At 39.3% G+C, this 18,912-nt stretch overlaps 1 protein-coding gene across 2 annotated transcripts in view; it reads right to left on the reverse strand.

The window, feature by feature from the left end:
• Positions 1-18,912, reverse strand: part of zfhx3b (zinc finger homeobox 3b) — a 446,200-nt gene that overhangs the window by 177,245 nt on the left and 250,043 nt on the right. For both annotated transcript variants that reach the window (XM_059993123.1, XM_059993124.1), the window contains exon 4: positions 13,684-13,915. In XM_059993123.1, the coding sequence (XP_059849106.1) occupies positions 13,684-13,915 (232 nt within the window). The remainder of the gene's footprint in view (positions 1-13,683; positions 13,916-18,912) is intronic.

Genomic DNA, 18,912 nt, shown 5'->3' on the forward strand with positions numbered 1-18,912 from the left:
CATCATCAAAAGCCTCCGCTATCCAAGTCCATGCTCTCTTTTCACTGGTGCCATCATGAGGATTCAGGTCCCACAAAAGGAATACATCTGACAGGATGCAACCTTATTTGCCATGGTGAAAAGCTGCTGAAACCATCAGACCATGCTCTCTTATCATTGCTGCCATCAGGAAGGAGGTACAAGTGCCTCAGGACTCACACCACCTGGTACAGGAACAGTAATTACCCTTCAACCATCAGGCTCTTGAACCAGGGGGGATAACTTGCCCCATCCCTGAACTGTTCTCATAATCTATGGACTCACTTTCAAGAACTCTTCATTTCATGTTCTCGATATTTATTGCTTATTTATTTATTTATTATTATTTCTTTCTCTTTTTTTTGTATTTGCACAGTTCATTGTCTTTAGCACAATGGTTGTCTGTACTTGTTGGTGCGGTCTTTCTGGCTGTTGGATTTATTGAGTAGGCCTGCAAGAAAATGAATCTCAAAGTTGTATGTGGTGACATATATACTGTATACTTAATTAATAAATTTACTATGCACTTTGGAATGCGCACAAACATCACAACTGGATTGCGCACAGATACCAATATCTCATCACCTCAATTAATTTAGTGGGTTGGTTTTTGCTGTGCCAACATGCTTGCATTTTCAGTACAAGCTCCATAAACTTCAGGGCACCGGTGCCTCTGAGGAATTGCGAAACTCACTCTGCAAGCTCTGCTGTCAGCTTCCCAGGGTGTGGCCTCCTGCTGCTTTCCTAATAGAGTCCAGCAGAGGAACAGGAGCTTGCTGAGCTTCCTTCATCACTTGCACCTGGAAGTTTGCCCTCAGAGCTAATTGTTAGGTTCAGCTTGGCAAGGGTTCTGGAAACCTGTTGGTTAGAATAAGAACTATTGGGCTGCAGGGATGAAAGGCAAGAATGACTGGTGCAGTAATTTTAAGCTATATGCATTTTGTTTAACATCAAAAGTGTTTTAATTTGATTGTTAAATAAGAATATAATGGTGTTTGTTTTTAGTAGCTTTCAAATATTTTATTGCTATGTCCATCTGTTTGAAGTTCTCCAAAGTGGGGTGTGGACAGGTCTAGATTGGGGTTCTCCAAGTAACAGCATTATATCACTTGAAGACCTACCACCAAAGAAATCTAGAATTGACTGGACTAGTGAAATCAATTTTCCCAATTCGGAGAAGCAGGTTCAATGGACTGGGAGAGTACAGGGAAGCACAAAATGCCTAAGGAAAGCCTATGTCTCAATTTTCTGTGTCATAGCTAAACCAAATTCCAATAATATCAGCACTTTAAGAGGAATATATCCCATCAGGGAAAGGCAAGAAGGGTATCCATCCGCTTGTCTGGAACAATTGTATTTCAATGCAGTTTTTAAAAGGGAAAGGTGAATAGATGAAAGGGTTTGTCTGGGGAGGGGAGGAAAATAATTTAAAGGTGAATATAGGCGGGAAAATATAAAAAAAATGTTCATCTGACAGAAAGCAGAAACTTAATTGACATTAAGCTATTTTAAAAGCTATTTGGAATCATGCTGTAGTCCTTCAAACTACAGTACATGTTCCAAGAACTGAAGCCATTTGTTTCATTATGATAAGTGAAGGTTGCTTTCACTACTTGTAATAAATTCAGTCTTTACCAATTACTCAAACATTTTTACATAATATTTAAGATTTCTTTTCAAACAGCTTTTGAATACAATACCAGCTGCTCTGAACAGCAATGTTGTCAAGAAGATCAGCAAAACAATCGTTTGAATTGAAAAGTAACAATGTCAGTCCCTGCACTATTAATAGAACTAAGGTGACTGAAGCAATGTATTTTTGCCAGTGTTGTTTCAAGTGAGAAGTTGCTCTAGCTTCACCTGTGCATAGTAATATTAGCATATTCCTAATGCACTCTTGTTACACGCCTGACCAAGTAGTTGTTCCTAAGCAGTCATTAACATTTCCCAGGAGGGGTTGGGGGTGGACACAAATCTCTTCCAAGGTTGAATTTAGAAGTTTTCGATGGGAACCAAACAGTAATTCCAGGAATTGTCAGCTGGGAGCTCCTGGCAGGAGCTGAGAGTAGGAAAAGGGCTAGAATTGGCTTTTAATTTATGCTGAAACAAAGCAAAAACCAAACTTTTAAAGTCAACACGAGTGAATCTGCAGATGCTGGAAATAAATAAAAACACAAAATGCTGACAGAACTCAGCAGGCCAGACAGCATCTACGGGAGGAGGTAGTGACGACGTTTCAGGCCGAAACCCTTCATCAGGAGGGTGACTCCTGATGAAGGGTTTCGGCCCGAAATGTTGTCACTTCCTCCTCCCATAGATGCTGTCTGGCCTGTTGAGTTCTGTCAGCATTTTGTGTTTTTATTAAACTTTTAAAGTCTTGGCCTGAGGAGGAATTAAATTTAGTTTTGCCAACAGATATCTTACAGGAGTTGCTGTAGGAAGCGTAACTGGCTCTCAGGCTTGTTCCCCCTTTTGAATCTAATATCTACTGTATATTTCAGCAGGAGGCAGGATGAAAAATCAACTATTGCTTTCAAGCATTTTGTACCTTTAAGAGCATAGTAACTTCTGAGAACTTACTGCAAAAGACACTTACCTTCATTTTTCAAGTGCATACTCTTGATTCTCTCTTGTGACAGAACTAAGATTGCATTTCTTGATCTAGTGCATGGGAGACACCCTGTTCTAACCCACCATAACAAACTTAAGTGCTTCCAATAACTGTTCTTAATTTACATTGAAATTAACTGATATCCAGTATAAATAGCTGTTCGTTAAGTCTGCTATCACTTTCAATTCATCACAGAGGTTGGAAAAGACTTTCTTTCTTCTAAACCCTTTATAAACTGGTTTACAATTTTGTTCTCGAGAGTACACAGGAAATCTTACAGCATGGACCTAGTTGCACAAATTAAATTGCTCATAGTTCCTAGCAAACAGCATGTGCAATTCTAAAATACAGCATAGAAGCTGTTTAGCTGCACTGCTTTGAATGTTTTACAAGTTTTACAAGCTCAATTCATTTTTTTTAAATTAAGTTAGTACCATCCTAACAAATTATCAGGAATGCATAGCCACAACACAATTTCTGGGAATGTGATTTTTTTTTGGTAAAAAAAACAAGCACTCTCTTGTTTCTCATTATGTAAAGAATCCAATCCTTTAGTGGCCCTCTCTTTGATGTACTTGGTTCTATGTCAAATGCAGCAAAGTGCAATTTTTAGCAAAATTTCTGCCGCTGGTAGAACAGTCTGGTCGAGTAAAATATCCTCTATAATGGAAAGAATATATTTTACAGATCTGGCAGAGCCCTTGACCATATCTCAACTATTTCCATTACCCACTCCTCTTATAAATAGAGCAGGAACAGAGTTCTGGTTCTCAGTTTTCACACCAGCCAGCCTCCACATTTGGAGGATCGTCCTCTACCACCTTCAGTGAGGTTCACCACCAGAAATTTTCCCTTCGGGTATCCACATGGCAAAGGTACAAACTCCCTGGTTCACGCTTCCTCCCCACCTGCCACCCGTCTGCTCACATCACTTTCCCGTACAACTGCAGAAGATACAGCACCTGCCCTTTTACTTCTCCCCCTTCCCACAATCTAAGGACGCAAACAATTCTTCCAGCTGAGGCAGTGATTCATTTGCATTTCTTCCAACCCAATAGTTGGGTCCTCTACACTGGAGTAATTTCCAGCTCAGACTGTGTGACAGCATTTCAGCCTACAGATTGATAAATAGCCTGATCACTTTAATCCACCATCTCGCTCCCACACTGACCTCTAGGACTGTTGAAACAATGAGAGCATGAGGAGCGACATCTCAATTTCCATCTGGACATGTTACTCACTTTCTGACTCAGGAGAAGCTTCAGTGGTTTCTGGTGACTGTGTACATCAGAATAGGTCAGTTCTACTATCACTAAATTGGATTCTCTTTCCATAGATGCTGTCTGACCTGCTGAGTGTTTCCAGCAACTAAATTGTTTGAATTTTCATTATGGAAGTGATAACTAGATTGAGCAAATTAAATGTATATACTCCACTAATAATGTTAATCACTAAACAATATCGATTGGCAGAGAGACAAACAGCACACCATGTTTTCTTTTAAATCTCACACAACATGGAAGAAATCTTTTAAAAACACCATCCTCTCTGTTGTGTATTTAATATTTGAATAATTTTGTAAATATATTGTTTGATATTCTTGCCTGTTTAAATATTTCATCGCAGGCTATATGTATAAATATATGAATTGCATACATCATCAAGCTACCATGTGATGTGTGTGCACCTCACTTAAAGTAAACATGAAGTTAGACTCACATTTTCAGACTCCCATGTCTTCCTTTGAATTAGTTTAATGTTTTTAAGTTACAAAACATAACACTCTCCCTGCCTGGAGGTATTCGTTTTACTGTTCCAAGCTTCTATTTTTGTCACATCTGTTTAGATGTGGCCCGAGCTGGATGAATGCAGCCTCTGGCTTGCCCAGAACTGAGCTGGTGAGACTGTATCATCCCAGGACTGTCCAACAAGTGTCACACCATGGACAATGTGGTCTATTCCTGTGATGCTCCTAAACAAGAGCAATAGGGGGAATGACATCATCCTTATGTGTTGCAAACTGCAACGAGGTAACAGAGGCATGGCTAATAAGAGCAGTTCTTGTGCACTGCTAATACTTTATAGCAATTACACTTGGGTAAGTTAATGCTTTTATCTAGTATAGTAACATAATGTAGAGATTATTCCATTTGAAGCACCTCTGCCAGTTTTGCATTCTATTTTATAAACTTACTGCTGCAGACACAATCCAGTTGTTTTGCTGCACACTTACAGTACATGGGGGCAGTGGGAAGTCAGTACAATGGCCGAGATGGAAGGTGGACAGTGATACAGGTGACCCCCATGTTACAGCTGTTCAGGATATGGAAATTCATCATTACTGAATTCAAAATTCACTGCTCAAATATCTGAGATCTGGAGTAGAACTCAGAATTTATGTGAAGAAAAAGTAAACAAATCAACCCAGCAATTTTGCCTTTCAGCTTGCGTTTCTTAACGCATGCATAGCTGACACAGTGCAGCTTTACGGGAAATTGCACTGCAGACCGATTTCTCAGAATGCAACCCATCCTCATTATGTAGGGTTCAAATCTATGAAGGACAGGTGGCAGCTGAAGAATTAATGCTGGACTAAGTGCCATTCTTCACTCTGGCCAGCATCATCTTGATATCACAAAATAAGCTCTGACTCTCACCAACTCCACGACAAAGACGACCTGCATCTCCATCTTCAATGAGGCCTTGCTCCTCTGCTTGTCTGCCGATAAACTATTATTCCTGCTTTCATTACCTCTACACTCAATCTGCACCTTCCAAGAAAACTCTGCTGTCGATATTCCAACTTATACTGACCCATCGTCTAATTGCTCGTCTCCACTAACCTACAGAGCACTGATTCCCAAGACCACCAACAGTTTGATTTTATCATCTCCGCTCTTGAACTTCTCCATGATCTCCTCCTCAATTTTCTCTGTGACCACTGTCAATGAAAATCCTTCCCGCTCTTCTGACCTCCAGTAATTACGAACATCCAGTGCTGGCCAACTTTAATTGATCCAACGAGACAGACAGATGTACATTGAACTCTCTGGGACGGGAAATGCCCTTCCTCTATCTCTCAGCCATTCTTAAGGAAACTGTTGCTCAGACCATCTCTTAGTCTACTCATGTATCAGTTCAAATTGTGGTCTGTATGGGGTACATTTTGCTGGTTTGTAAGTGTTACAATTCAAGGTGTCGTTGTGCTATATGTGGATAAAGAAGCTTGCCTTTTACCTTATTGCTATTCCAAAAATATTTAACATTAAGGGCAACAATAAGCTAAAAAAATCTACTCCTGTAAGTAGGATCTGAACCCTGCACCCATAAATACCTCCTTGACACCATTAAGGTTAATTTTAATACTAGGCATCCAGAAAAATTAATTGCACATTATCTTCAGCATGATTCAATAGCCTTTTGATGCCAAATACTTAATTTAAACACTAACTCAGTATAGTAAGTTACTAAATCTGCATAAATTTATAAAGATACTAAATGATAGTTAAAACAATGAAGAAAAAGTGATGAAAGTGTTAATGAAGCACACAACCAATCTGTGCACATTCTAAGCATTACTCATGGTACTTGATTCTTCCAGAGAAATTACTTTGGTGCTGACCCATAAATCCAGCCCATCTCTGTTTTAACAAGCAAAAGACCTTTGGCTGCTTTATGGCAGAGCCTCAACCACAATGAGTCTTGAGTTCTAACTGAAATCATAATCATTATGAGGAAGGAAATTAAACATAATATCAGTGGAGAATATTTTCATAGCAGAAACCTTTTGAGGCCCATTCCAGGCCAACTCTGCCAGCAGTGCTTACTAATGTCTTTGCCCTCTGATGGGGCTTGGTTCATTATCAAATTAATCAAATCAAGATGCCCAGGGAATGTGCATCAGTACTCCCTGTATGTTACAGTGAACTTCTGCACAGACATAACTCTTATGTGCAGAATTATTAAAAAGGCAATATCCGACCTCTGTGGTAAAATATTTTTAAACTCCCCCAAAAGCAACAATATGAATAAAATATTATTAAAAAGATACATTAGCAATTACGTATTTATTACAGTGTTCCAGGGAAACTCCTAAAAGGATTTTGAGCAACTATTTATGCAAGTACTCTGTAGACTACCTGTAAAGTTTAGTTTTAATTTTTGCCTGCACAGGGTTTCCTTCATGTAAGGATTGGCTTAAATCCACGATAGAGAAGAATAGCCAAATAACATTTATCAACTCTAAAAGTGTTAAATTATGCAAATTTACTAAATAATCATTTTCAATTGCAGTTAAAACCCTTTAAGCATGTTGGTTAGCTTTAGCAAACTTTGTCATTGTTTGTCAGATCTGTGGCTGATTTCTGTAATCAATATCGTTACCCTGTGCTCAGATTTCAACATTTCTTAGTTCTCAAAAATTAGAGAACTAACCTCTCCTGTGATCAGCGATTCCTTCTTAAGAATGCACCTTGCCATCTCATGAGTTGACAGTAATTACTGATTCAAATCATATGTGACTGGCTGCAAGGAACAAATTTCATTTGAACAATGTTCAAGGCTGCACAAAATCAACAAGTTTTCAAATTATTTGCAATGATTAATTATGAGGACTTTCCTTCAGAGATGAAATGTTTAGCTGACATTTGTCAGTGGTTTGTTTTTTTTTAAAGCAAATTCCCCAAGCTAAAACCCAGGCAAATTGCAGCTCTGCCACTTCAACTTTTTAGAATTGATTCATTCAGGAAGTCCACTCCTACTTGTCCTAAAATAAGGAGGAAGTTCTGATTCACCCACATCTGGAATAGCCTACCAGCAAATAAGGAGCCCACTCTTGAATACAGCATGATGCAAACAGATTCCGGTATGGGCTGAAAGATGTCAAGTATCATTTATGCCATATTAGCCAAAGACTATCTCCATCAAGAGAATATCTCAATACTCTTGCCAGTCAATTGCATTAACATTGTTGAATTCCCCATCAGCTGTATTATGGGGGATCACCACTGATTAGTAGCTCATCTGAATATAGTCCAATAAATAACATGACTCCAAGAGCAAGTCAAAGAATGGCTAATCTTGTGACAAATCTGAGACCTTTTCACTATTTACCTGGCACAAGTCAGAGATGATAAAGAATCAGCAATAATTTCCCAAACTTCTGGTAACCCTCCTCCTGTCTTCCTCCCTCCCCGCCTCCCAACTTTGTTTTTCCTCATTCTTGTGGCCCTTTTACTCTTTATCCCTTCATCCCCCCAACCAGCCCATCACATCCTTCCCTTTATTTAATCGTCCACTGTCCCCTCTTATCAGATTCCTTCTTCTTCAACCTTTCACCCCTTACTTCCCAGCAACTCACATCATTCTCTTTAAACCCTCTGTCCTCCACCCACCTGTCTTCTCCTGACCTGGACTCTCCTATAACCTGCTGCCATATGCTCCTCCCCACCCCTTGTCATTCTGGCTTCCACCCTCTTCCTTTTCAGTCTTGATGAAGGATCTTGGCCCGAAACATTGACTGCCGAGTTCCTTCAGCAGCCTGCTTGTGTTGCTGGTATAGAAGTATATTCTTCACTTGTCAGGATGAGTGCAACTCCAACACTTTTCAAAAAGCTCCGCACATCTAGGATAAAGCATACCGTTTGGTTGGCACCCTGGCCGTTGACCTGCACCACTTACAAAATGCAGATCAATCTGATTTGGAAAAATATCACCAGCTGCTCATCACTGCCAGATCTAAATCATGGAACTCCTTATGGTAGAGGAGCGTGGGAGTAATTTTATCAGAAAGTCTCCAGTGATTCGGGAAGGTTGTTCACCACTAGTTTCTCAAGGGCATCTAAAGGTTGGCAATAATTCCCAACCTTATAGTGGCACTAGATCTAAAAATGTATTTTTAAAGTGCCAGATTTTTTTCCCTGAAGGAGAGCAAAGGAATTGGACTGAATTTTTTAAAAATATCATGTCTACTGGTTTCATCATTTCCATTAGCAGGACTTCTATCTATTCTCCATTTTAAATTACATGAATGTAAATTCCTTGGGGGGCGGGGGAATTTCAACTCTGGGTCAATGACCCACAATATGACTGTACATTGGGTTGTCCCTGGGTATTCAGGTGAAATGTTGGACTGGCCCCATAATAGGGTAAGATTTATTAGAGATGTGCAGAGAATCTGCATTGTCCTATATCTCTTTCTGATGGTATGTTGGCTGACACAGTAAATCTTGATGTGTTCAGGACACTGCAGTGGCAGGAGAACTCAAACCCTGAGCTTCCATGCCTACAGTCGAAACCTTAGTGACACAATGGGCTAGATGTTAACTTCCCACTTAAAAAAGCTCATTGAAAATCAAATCAAGGCAAATTAATAAACTTTATTACGTTCATACAGGACAGTCTTGAACTATTTCTAGTTCATTACAAATTGATAGTAGCACTTGGGCAGGTCTAAGAAGATTGTAGGGAATGGATAACAATTTATTACATGCAGTGGATGTTGTTTGGACGTCAAAATTGCTCAAACAAGATCAAGTGAGTCTGACTGTATTTAGCTGACCTCCATTAACCAGACAGTGGCATTGGATGGCAGAAATTGAAAGGCTGTCAACCTTCAGTTTTAATGTTGGTCAACTTGAAAAACGGGAATAACTTGGGAGAAGGGAAAACAGAATTGAAAATTACTTGTTTTGAGAACTAACAAATAACATCATTAATGCAGATAAAGGTAAATGCAGGATGAAATGTTCCAGTCCTCTCACAAAATGAGCTTGGCTCAAGTAAGGACAGAGTTGCCATAATGAGTCTGAATTGTGCACTTACCATTGCCATCCCTTCACACAATGTCTCATTTATAGAGTTGTGTTGGTTTCTATGTTTCAGCAATTTTACTGCAATGTCAGCTTTTTCAAAATCTTCCAAAATCCATTTCCATAAGGAAGAGAAAACCAAACTGCATTAAATGCCTAGATCAGCTCTCTTTAAAAAGTTCAACCACAACAGTAACACTAATATTCAAATTCAAAAAATAGTTTCAGGTTGATGTAAAAACTTCCATGCGATGAAATGAAGAGGGACATGGGAATGTTCAGGTTTCAAAGCATACATTTATCTCTTAAGCAAAATCTGTCTCACTGTGATTTGTGCGTCCTTGTGGTGTGCAGTATTTGCAAGATTTGCCCACATTACATAAGTGAACACACTTCAAGAAGTGCTTGAGGACATCTTAAGAATAGAGTATCCTTTCTTCCTTATCTCTGTGAAATAATACAGGATAATCCACACTCAGCTAAAATTTCACCTGTCAAAACACTTAAATAAAAGCACATCTATCAACTCTTAGACAGTTGAGTCATTTTCAGATCTACCATTTACATTGTTTTAAAGATAAAGCTGTTCCCAAATGAGCAATTGCCCAGGCTTTCTTTTCCATTTCCAATTAGGTCATCTGCTAAATTAGAAAGATTTTATAAGCTTGAATTGCTGAGAATTGCATCAGAAGTGCCATGTCATAGTTTCTCATGAGGGAAATATATTTAAAATATCACTGCGTTTCTCACATTTGGCTGAACTGTACTTGGAACACTCAAGTTCAAATTTTGAATAGGTTTTGGATTTATAATACATATACAATGCATGGAATCATAGAAACCAACATCAGAACCCAGTCTTACTGGGATTCCTCAGGATTTCTGTTGGTGAATTGCCCCTCAGACCCTGATAAAGATCTCATTTTCAATGATAATTGCCAGAAGTACCCTGAAAAGCAAAGGCCAAGTTACTTTGCTTTAAATAACAGTACTTTAGTATAATTACTTAACTTATTTATAATTTGGCTTGATGTCCTCACTCAGTTGAGAGATGCCACTGGATATAGAAATTAGCATTTCAGCATTGTCCTGGTGCAAAGGGATGCAGTTTGCAGATTATTCTCTGTCCTTTGCAGACAGGGAGATACTACACAGCAGCAGATAACTCCCCTGCCTGAGCACGGAGATGCGTGCGGGATGACCTCTCACGCGGGTTCAGTCCCATGCCTAACGTTCCACCACTCATACCCATCTTCATCATCGGCAAAGTCCTGCTCCAATCATGCAGGGAAGTGCTTCCAAGGAGAAGGCCGCAGACAGCACATGATCAGGGTCTGTCAGCCAATACTAGCTCCAGGTCTGCAGGATGAGGCGATGGAGCAACTTTCTGAGAGCCAACAGATATGGAGCTATGTCCACACTGTCCCAAGGAGGTGATCTCCTCCCACAGTGTCATCACTTCACCTCATACCTCTGAGAAGTCGCTGACTGAAGCCAACCCATCTGGCGGGAGCATCTCCTGAGTCATCAAGGACAATTATGAAACTTAAAATGAAAATCAGCCTTGCAGCATCCACACTCTAGACAATGTGACACAGGATACAAGGTTGTAAAATGGCTAAGGCATAAAGGTGTTTAAGTGGCACCCCAAATATTAAGAATGTTTTTATCATTTGGTTTTGTTGATGTTATAAATGATTTAATGAGCTCACATTCAAGGATTCTTCATCTCACGTTCTCAATATTTATTGCTTATTTTTTATATTATTGTTTCTTCGTTTTGCATTTGTGCAGTCTGTTGGCTTCTGCACACTGGATGAATGCCCGAGTCTGGTGGCCGTGCATCGGTTCTGTTATAGTTACTATTTGGGCAGATGGGGCTCATCAACCAAGGCTGGCTGCTCATCTAGAAGGAAAACGCTGATCGCAAACCTCCGCTGCTTTGCAGATATACCCACTCACGGGGAGGGCTTTGGGAGTAAACCCCGAGGGGAAAAATCCAGAGCTTGAGTCCCTAAGGAAGTCTTACATTGAGTTCAATGCTGGCTGGTAACTCCTGCAATGCTTCTGGTAACAGACTGTATCGGTCTCTGCTGTTCCTCTGGTTCGTCAGTTGTGTGGTGAGGGGAAGCTTGCTACACGGGCAACAGTTTGCTCTCCATATCGTACTGCCCAGGCTTGTGTATCCAGACAACCAGGACATAATATCCATGGTCAGGGCTAACTGACGGAAGCCCTCACCTCACTATTCGAGTATATGGTGACAAATATGTACTTTGATCATAAACTTTACTTTGAACTTTTGAACTTTGATTTTGAAGACAGCAGCACCATACAAATGCAATCACAATTAGGAGAACTCACATTACTCCTTGTCTCCTTGAGAAGAGATAAATGAAACTCAGTGGCACTTATAGCAGACCCTGCCATTGCTCAGCTAGAAAGATTAAGTAATGGAATGCCACCACCGATGCATCCATGGAGCGAGTACATCAGCACTACATGCTAGGGAAAGCATCCTGTATTATTTGAGAACACTCTGTGGACTTTCAAGGACATACGAACAGCCTACAGTGATCTTCGAAGCTGTTCATTCAGATTTCCCTATTGTTAGCAGTGTCCCTTTAAATAACAAACCAATGCAAATTGAGACTGTCATAGGCTGTATCTTTGAGTGATAATCCATTACACAACAGGGGGAATAGCTGTTGTGAATAGTGCTAACAGTGTGTACCTGATGCCAGTGAAACACCAAGTGTACAGAAGTGCCTGGTCCAACTGTATGAAAGGCACAGTTTCTTCAGGAAATAATTACTGTATAAATCGCACACTAAACTGTGGGCATTAATCTACCCAATTTCTTGCAGCCCATGGCTTCATGAAAATCCATAAAACTGTCTCAATTCAACATCTGTAACATTTTTGCGGGAATAGATCTCAGCATTTGGTTAACAGTTATGTCCAATGATCTGGATGTTCAGAGAGCTCATTCGTCCTAACTCATCAAAGAACTACCTAATGTAATTCTGTTCCTTCTGAACTTCTTGTTCTTATTTACCTCAGGACAAGAGGGGCACATCACTTTGCGTCAGACTGCAGCCACAGCTACACTGGACTAAACAGGTCTAGCTAGTTTCATTTCCCAAAGTACATGAGTAAACCAGCTTGGATTCACTGTAACTGGGCAATGTTTTACTGAACCCAACCCACAGAGATACATTGAATCCAATGTCACACTTTTCCATGGCAAGCTTTGAACTTGCAGCTTCTATGTTGCTTTTTAGTAGCACAAACACAAGCCCACGATCAGAAAATTCACTAAAGGGCTATTTAAAAACACACCTGACTGTCCACACTACCAGGTAATTCAATTATTCCTAGCTTTTAGCATTTGTTTTGCATTGTGTTCCATCTCTTTGCCAATTCCTCTTGCGAAACACTGTTCAAGTGCATTCATTTCAGCCTGATAAGTCATTCATTTTGTCTTGAGACCCAATTTTTATTGCTGGTATCTTTGTTCACTCGATGGCCAGTTTTCTAAGTACCAACAAGTATGGAGAGAGCAAAATATGCCCTCCGGGTAATGTCATAAAACCTTTTGTTGTTGGTAGAATTAATGCTTGCATTTTATTTTTTGACACGTATCTTACTTCAATATTTTGCACACTTAACCAAAATAAATTTGGCACAATTATCCTGCATCAATGTCATTATACAGGAAGCAAATGGTAAGGCTTAATATTGATCAGTTATTGCTTTATAATTGCCCCAAGACTATAGGTCTATTGTTTTACATGCAAAGAGCATACAGCTCCAGTATGCCACTGGGTCTCACTGCTGTAATTACTGTCATTGGTGCCAGTACCAACAGAAGGTGAGACAAGGATAACAGAATCTCTTTGAAGGTACTTCTGCTGGTCCAGTGAATGGGAATATCAAATCATATGATGTTCCTGGCTTTGTAAGATTATTTTTAAAAAGATGAGGCGATTACCTCAAGATTGGTTCCTATTTTTAACGTGCTCTCCATAAAAGAAATAAAATCTACCGTAGTGGTTAAATTGATTTATTCCCTTTAGAATCTACATCAAACATATTCCACTATCTGAAGTATTTTGATGAATTAACTTGTGTCAAGAAACAATTTTCTTAAATGAGTTTATTAACCTCTAGACTTTGGCAGGTCAGTGAAAAAGGATTCGACTAGCCTTGCAAGACTTGTGTTAAAAACCAATGGGTACTCACCGTTCTCAGCAGCAGGACACTTGCGAATGGTGAAGATCTGCCCAAGGTCATCGTCGTCCTCTGGCAAACCCTTCTGCAGCCGCTGTAATTTGCGTAGGCTCTCACTGCGTTGGTGTTTCATGGAGCGTACGTGCTGGATCAGGTTAAGCTTTGCCTTGGTAGAGTAGTTACACAGTGAACAATGGTAGTAACACGCTTCGGCCTCCACTGTGCTGTCGTGTTGCTGCAAGTGCTAAATAACAAAGGAGGAAGAAATAGTATTTAACACCTTTCAAATATATCACCATTTCATTATGCATTAGAAACCTGCTTTTCTTTCTGTATAAAAGATCATTCTTTCTTCAGTTTCCCCTCATGGGAAAGGCACTGAGATACAGAGACACCATTTACAAATAATTTCAGTCCAGGAAGCCATTTGACCTGTCCATGTTCCACAGACTAACAATGACCAAAACATGAAGTGTCCACAAGCATTTTCCCACTTTCTCTTCTCAAGACAGATCTCAACTACACCTTCCATACTGAAGATTTATTTTTGACTCCAGACCCTCATTTACAACAACTGGCATTTATACAGCTTGTTTAGTGCAGCAAAAAGTGCCAAGGTGCTTCAGAGAAGCATTATCAGGCAAGAGGTCTCCGCACTGCCATGAGGACAGATGATTAATACTTTGGCCAATCGGATTGCTTTTAATTAGCATCAATGAAGACACAGGAAAGGTGCTCACAACTTAATGCCTTGGCAACTGAAACCACAGCTATCACTGGTGAAACAACTACATCCAGGAACAATCATGAGACATACAATAGATATTGTAAAAGATTGGAAAGCGGGAGGTGATTTCAGAGACTACTAACAAGCACCATGGCGGGACAGGGATGAATTTTGAAAATCAAGATGCTGTTTAAGTGGGAACCAGTGTAGGTCAACAAAACCTGGCAAAGGATGAACAGGATATGAGAGTTAGGACACAGAATCTTGTCCTTCTACACTGTGACCTAAAATGCGGTTGAGTCCTTTGTATCTAGTCAACGAATTCACCAAGAGTATTGAAATAAGCTAGAGGCAGACACGATTGTATATGACAGATGGCTTTTCTTTTAAAGGGGTACTGATTTCTTCCCCTAAAATGCTGCTGGATCTGAGGTTGACTTATCTTTGCTAGGTATGTACTTGAAACAGTATTGGGGAAAGGCTGGAAGAAAGAGTTGAAATATCTTATCAGTCATAATCTGCCTGAACGCTGTACATGCTCATGGGGTTAAATAGCTTACTTATTTTTCTACTTTTCTACAAGTTCCATGTGACAACATGGTTTAACTTACTTGAACGTTATTTAATTCCATTCAGCCAATGGCTGAAAGGGCAAATTAGTATTTTTTTTATCCTTTTACAGACTTCAAACATCACACTTTCATGTTTTATTGCCCGTTGTCCTGATGTCCTAAATGAGTTTGAATTTGGATGCAAGCTTGTTTTTCTCATCAGTGCTTTACACTTTGTTGACTTCCATATCAATTCAAGTGCTGTTGTTTTATTCAGGGCTACCTTCTTCTCTTTCAGATAAATGCACTAAGCTTACACCAATTTCATCTAAATATCTCTTCAGCAGTCCCCCAATTCTCCTCTCTTCAATGTGGGAATCTTTCTAAAATCTCTTCCTTAAGTTTAGTAAGTTAACACTCATGCTCTGGGCTTACTCTTTCCACTCACCAAATCAAGGGGCCTCATTTACCAGCTGTCTGCTCACCTCAGCCTTCACCATAATGCACATATGTGCAGCTTCAGGTTTTTGCTGCCAACCTTTACCATTTTCAGAAATTCAAAATTCCAAGCACGCCCAACCTCCTTTCAAGGTCTTAACTGCCCATTTATTAAACATTGCTATCGCTGACACTTTCCTCACTTCCCTGTGAAATGTCTGATCACTATCGGGTGTTTGGTCTGAATGTCTGCAGCAAGCTACCACCAGCAGCGTTCCCTCATTTTAGTACATCCCAAGTGAACCTGTCTCCCCTGAGACCTCTCTGATGCTGTCTCTTCCTGGACCTTTATGTTTATTTTTTATGTAACTCCGCCTCAATGCAAACATCTTTCACTTCTGAACAGTTTTTTGCCTTGTGAGTCCACATATGCTCCTTCCCCTGCTGCTAGATTTCTAGCATTTTTGAACAACCTATTCCATTCACACATTCCCCATTTATGTTGGTCTTTTAAACTTATTCTTGGGAAGTTTTGCAGGTAATGCAGGCATTTATTCTCCAATTGAAGATACACCTGACTGGTCTGATATATGATCCAGATTAGCATAGAAACAGTTACTGGCATCCAGAAATTTGCAATACTCAATGTGCTATATCATGGCCAGTGTAAGTTTAAAACTGCTTCCAAAAGTGTATTACAGTGGAATAACATACCACATAAACATCAGAGGGCAATGGGTAAGGTGAAGTAAGAATTGCAGTTTTCCTTCCTTTTAAGATATTACTGAACTAATTAGATTTTAACTAATCTATCACCTTTATAGAACATAGAACAGTACAGCTCAGGAACAGGCCTTTCGACCCATAATATTTGTGTCCAAGATATTGACAAATTTGATGAATCCCTTCTGCTTTCACAAGACGCCTTTCGCTTCATCCCTCGCACATTCATGTGCTTTTCCAATAGTCTCTTCAGAACCACAATCATATCTGCCTCCACTGCTACCCCTGACAGCTCGTCACAAATACTTACCACTCTGTGCAATAAAAACATGCCCCATATATATCCTTTAAACTTCCCCATAACCTATGTAATCTCTCCTACTGATACTGATTTTGTGTCCAGTATTTTCAAAATAATTTCTCGAACTTTTGTGTTGAATTGAAGTTCTTTGGATTACACATTCAGTAACATAATCACTACTGTACAACATCCTTATCCTCTGTTTCGTCTTAACTAATGTTTTATTTTAGTTCAGTAAGGCCTTCTTCCTTCATCACATTAACCATCTTTTTTATACCCCTATTCAAAGCATACATGTGAGTGTATGTGTATACACATACATACAGACACACATTATATATATACACACACACACACACACACTTGAGCAAAACATTTGACCTTCATCTTGGCAGCTTATCAGCCATCTCTCGTAAACAGAACCATATTTTGAGTACATTAAGGTTAACCCAGTTTATACAAAGTGTAAAGGTGTAGTCACTACCAACTTATCAATGAATCCCATTCCAGATTTTGTTACTTTTTCTTGATGTGGGCTTGGATCCTGTGGCTTTGGTCTCTCCCCAAAGCTTTTTGCCAAAAATTACTTTTGAGGATTTTTGGGATTCTTAAAAGTTTGATCCAATTCATAGGTTCTGGGGAAAATTCAATTTGAAGGTATTGTCATACAAACAATGGTGGAAACTTGGGTGGGTAAGAGCATTAAGACAGGCCTCTTCACATGATTACTGGAATTTTTAGACAGCTATGCAAGAGGACACTGGCACTGATGTGCATAATAAGAGATTAGCTTTTAAAAAAATGCAGGGAAGAACCCAAGCTCATCCCAAGGGGAAAAAGAATCATAACAGACAAGGGCACAGTTCTGTCATCACCTGTTTACATTCAAAATTTGACTGAGACTATTTACCAAAACTACAACTTCTTGCTGTAGAATCTGGATTCAAAGTCTCTGCAGTCAGGAAATTTGTACTAAGCAAATTCTAATCTGAAGCACATGACAGGCTTGACGCAAGTCAGTCCTTGAATACTCAGCTTATTTATATAAAATCTTTGGGAAACTGGATAAATGTGACACGATACACAAATTTGCAAAAAAAACCATAATTTAGATTATAAACTAAAAATATATGTCCTGCTTTCCCATACCAGCAGTATCTTTATTAAGATACAAAATGGCACAACAAAATGCAGGAGGAACTCAGCAGATCAGGCAGCATCTTTGGAGGGGAATAAAGAGTCAACATTTTGAGCTGAGACCCTTCGTTAGACTGGAAAGGAAGTAGCCAGAAGCCAGAATAAGATGATGGGGGGAAAGGGAAGTCCCTACTTTCTTATTCTGGCTTCGCTTTGTGTTTATTAAAATTAAAAAAACCTCTGTAAGTCAATACCAAGAATCAATATTCTAAAGTACACTGGCCAAGAAGTATTGAAATATTTACAATGAGTACCACTTTAGCCCTACTTTAGCTTTATGTTTCAGCATCTGCCAAATTGAATATGGAAATTTTCTAAAATTTGGGAAAGACACTCATTTCAAATTGATTCAATGTAAAAACTATAAACTAAAGGGCTGGTGTTTATTTACTGCCTCAGAACCTTGGCAATGGTTATGAAAGAGATAGATTATTGCGCGGTAGGTAAACATGCAAGGATAGCAGAGGGGACAGGACAGAAAATTAATGTACAAGGGTATCACTAAATAAGGTATTTTCAAAGCAATTTCCCTGCCACTCATTCAGACCTCTGCTCAGTTACATTTTCACTAACAGCAACAAGCTAATGAACAGTCCATCTCTCTAGCTAGAGCAATTTACTGGTAATTGGTAAGCTAGGAGTTCAGAAAAAGTGGAACAGTTACTGTTCTGACACAGAAACAGCATCTTAAGGGAAAAGTCTAAATAATATATATGAGTATCAAGTTTCTGAGTGGAGGTGAAGAAACGTTGCTGGGGTTGAACAAAATGATCAACAGACCACGGGTAAACTCTGTAGAGGTGGTTCCTGGCAGTGGGCATACACAGACAAATGAAATAGGGGAATATTTGAGTGTTGCCTTTTATTTTCAAGAAAAACTGACATTAAAATGCATTAGCCATGATCTACACATACCTAAACAGGACAAAAATAATTTAATATTTATTCTTCTTGTAGCAGATGGTACTGCCATTAGTTTGAAAGACAGTACACTGAACTTTAGATCATTTTGTGCATTTTCAGAATTACCCACAGTTGGCTAACAAGCTTAAATATTTTGTAATCAGCTTCTCAATGTACAACAAGTTTTAATGAATTAAATATTTCAAGGACAGCACTTAATTTTATTACAATTCTCTTTAAAGGGTTAGTTTAAAAATGTCAACTTTGATCTAACATATCTATACTCGTGTTCATTAGTAATTACCCAATGCGCATCCCATAAACACAGTGGTTACAGTTTGCTCAAGCCCAAGACGAGCTTTAGGCACAGCATCCCCTTGAGCTGCACACGATACTCATAC

The sequence above is a fragment of the Hypanus sabinus genome, chromosome 17 (genome assembly GCF_030144855.1).
Source record: "Hypanus sabinus isolate sHypSab1 chromosome 17, sHypSab1.hap1, whole genome shotgun sequence".
Lineage (NCBI taxonomy): Eukaryota > Metazoa > Chordata > Chondrichthyes > Myliobatiformes > Dasyatidae > Hypanus > Hypanus sabinus.